This window comes from Nestor notabilis, unplaced genomic scaffold (assembly GCF_000696875.1).
Source record: "Nestor notabilis isolate BGI_N333 unplaced genomic scaffold, ASM69687v1 scaffold24225, whole genome shotgun sequence".
Lineage (NCBI taxonomy): Eukaryota > Metazoa > Chordata > Aves > Psittaciformes > Psittacidae > Nestor > Nestor notabilis.
This window is the reverse complement of record NW_009930936.1, coordinates 933-3678: the sequence shown is the minus strand read 5'-3', so window position 1 is coordinate 3678 and position 2746 is coordinate 933. Positions and strand designations below refer to the sequence as shown.

At 62.1% G+C, this 2746-nt stretch overlaps 1 protein-coding gene across 1 annotated transcript in view; it reads left to right on the top strand.

Annotated features, from left to right (window-relative positions):
* Positions 1-1293, top strand: part of LOC104406613 (golgin subfamily A member 7B) — a gene marked incomplete at its 5' end in the record, with an annotated part of 2387 nt that extends 1094 nt beyond the window's left edge. The window contains one exon of the mRNA XM_010015657.1: positions 1274-1293. Coding sequence (XP_010013959.1) covers positions 1274-1293 — 20 coding nt within the window. The remainder of the gene's footprint in view (positions 1-1273) is intronic.
* Positions 1294-2746: the final 1453 nt, after the last annotated feature.

The following is a 2746-nucleotide window of genomic DNA, read 5'->3' as shown; positions in this document are numbered from 1 at the left end:
CAGGGGGTCCCTGCAGGGACTCGTATTGCCGGGACAGTGGTCTCTCCGAGCTCCGCAGGCTGCACTACCAGAGCACCCGCTTCTGAGCCAGGGAGGGCGGGAGGAGGAGGCCAGGGGCTCCTACCCCTGTCTGCTCTGTGCCCCCCGCAGCAGCTCTGCCCCTGCTCAGCCCCACTCTGGCACAAACCAGGTGCTTCCTACTGAGCCAAACTGGTGCCAAGGGGCTGCTTCAGCCCGCCGAGTGCTCGGTGCTGCTTCCCCTGACCCAAGCAAAGGAGCTTGATGTGGGCAGCCCTGGCTGGCAGCGCCCTGCGTGCCATGCATCAGGGAGCAGTGGGACTGGTAAAGCCCCAGGCAGCGCTAAGGAGAGGCACACACTTACCCCCAAGCCCATGGGCACTGTCAGCCCTTGCTGCACCCCCTCCTTAGGATTTCCTGCTCTTGGTGGTGTGGGGTGGGCTCAGGTACTGCGTGGCCGCTGCCCAGGGGTGCCTGGCAGAGCGCTGGTGCTGCTTCATCTGCATGATGGAGCCGTGCATTTGCCTCACCCCTGCCCCACACGCTGCCCATTGCTGCTCCACAGCCCTGGCCAGATGCACTTCCTTCAGCACTACCCATGCCACTGGGCACTTGCTTCTGCTCCCTGCCTGATCCGGTGCCATCCCCAGCGGGACCCAGAAAGCTCCCCAGCCCCAAGCCACATGCCCCAGGCTCATGCACAGACCAGCACAGAGGAGGCTAAGCTGTGGCATGGGTGAGCCAGGCTCCCTGCCCAGTCCTGGCAGTCCTCTGCCTGCTCTGACCCATGACCAGCCCCAGTGCAGGGAGGGTGCCCAGTGGAGCAGCTCCACCAGGACCCTTCCTCTCCTGCTGCTGAGACCTCTTTTGCTCACACATCCTGCATGCACCTGAGACCAGCACCCCAATTCTCAGCCTGGCTTGCAGTGAGGACCCCAAGGGGCACCTGAGCCTGACTGCAAGGTGTGGAATACATGGGCCAGGGTCAAATGGGGAGGAATAGGAGGGTCCCTGTGACATCCCACACCCTGATGAGAAGAGTCCCTGCCTGGGTGCAGGGCTGAACCGAGGCAGCATTGCTCTCCTGGGGCCCTGGAGGGAGGACCCTGCCCCGTGAGACTCCCTTTGGCTCTGTCATGAAGTGTGTGTGGGGTGGCCCTGGCTGCACCATTTCCACAGGGGTCCTCCTGCATGGAGACCTTCCTCAATAAACCCTGGCTTCATCCCTCACTGTGCTTGCCCTGTGTCCTGTCAGAGTGCGAAGTGGGGCAATGAGGGGAGGCAGAGAAGCAGGCTGGGCATTCCCTGGCACACTGGAGTGCACAGAGCCTCATAAGGAGGGTGAGAATTGGGGAAATAAGGAGGAGGGATGGGGCATCCCACAGGGGGAGTGGGGACAGACCCACATAGCAGTCCTGGGCTCCAGTGACCCAAAGGGAAACCAGTGCAGGAAGGGGTTTATTCAACTGGCACCGGGTGCAGTCACCATGGTGCTGGGGCAAGCAGGGGGCACTTAGCTGTGCCGGGTGGGCTAGTTGCGCCGGCAGCGCCCACCCGCACCCAGAGAGAAACCATGGTGGCAGTGGCAGTGGAAGGAGCCATGGCTGTTGTGGCAGATATGGTCGCAGGGGCGAGGCTGTGTCTGGCACTCATCTACATCTGGGAAAGAAGGGGAGAGGATCAGAGCTGTGCCAAGGGTATAGGGCTCGTCAAGGGCACATGGAGGGAATGCTCTGGGGCTGTGTGAAGCTGGGACATGAAAGCATCTCCAGTGCCTACAGCCATGCAGCTGTGGTCTAACAGCCTTTGGCCCCAAGGCTGCTGGGGGGCAGAAGCCTCCTTACTCCATCAACTCCTGCACAGCCACAGTCTGTCCATCCTGCCCACCAGGTTTTTGGTTGGCTGAGACCAGGGCTGTGAGCACAACAGGGCACGCAGGAAACCACATCCCTGCTCCTAGGGCAGCACAGCTGCACATGGCAGCAGCATGGGGGGCTGCTGGCCCCGGTGCCTGCAGGTACTCACCCAGGCACTGGCTGGCAGCAGGATCAAGGGGGTGGAAGCCCAGGCGGCAGTGGCAGGCGAATGCCCCAGGGGTGTTGGTGCAGAGCTGGCTACAGTTGTGCAAGCCCTGGGCACACTCATCGATGTCTAATGGTGGGGAAGAGAGTGAAATGGAGTTACAGCACGCAGGGGGAAAGCAGCATTGCCCTCTTGTGATGTGGGCACCCAGTGCCTCCAGTACTGCACCTGTGCCCGTAGTCCCATAGAGCTGCCCATGGCCACTGTGCACAGCTAGCTCCTGGCCCCAGGGCAGGGAGGGCTGTGGATGCTCCCCATCCCTAAGCTCCCTCCCCATACAACCCCAGGGTAGGGTGGGCAGCTGTTAGGGCACATCCCTCCCCTGCACAGCTCAGCACCTCGGGCTAACAGACAGGATATAGTTTATTGAGGGGGTTCTCTGGTAGAGGGGCTGGAAGACTGAGCAGGGTCCGACTCCAAACAGTGGGGTCAATACATTAAAAAACAGACCAGGAGGGTCCTTCCCCTGCAGGGCTGAGGGGACCCTCCTCTGCCAGGGCTGGGGAGGTGGCCCCCATCACTGAGGAGGGGGCAGGCGAAGCACACACGTCGCAGGCCAAACCAGCAGGCACATGGTACAGTATCGAGGCGACGGAGCAAGCGACCAGCCCAAGAGGTGCTGGCAGGGCAGGAGCAGCGCTAACGC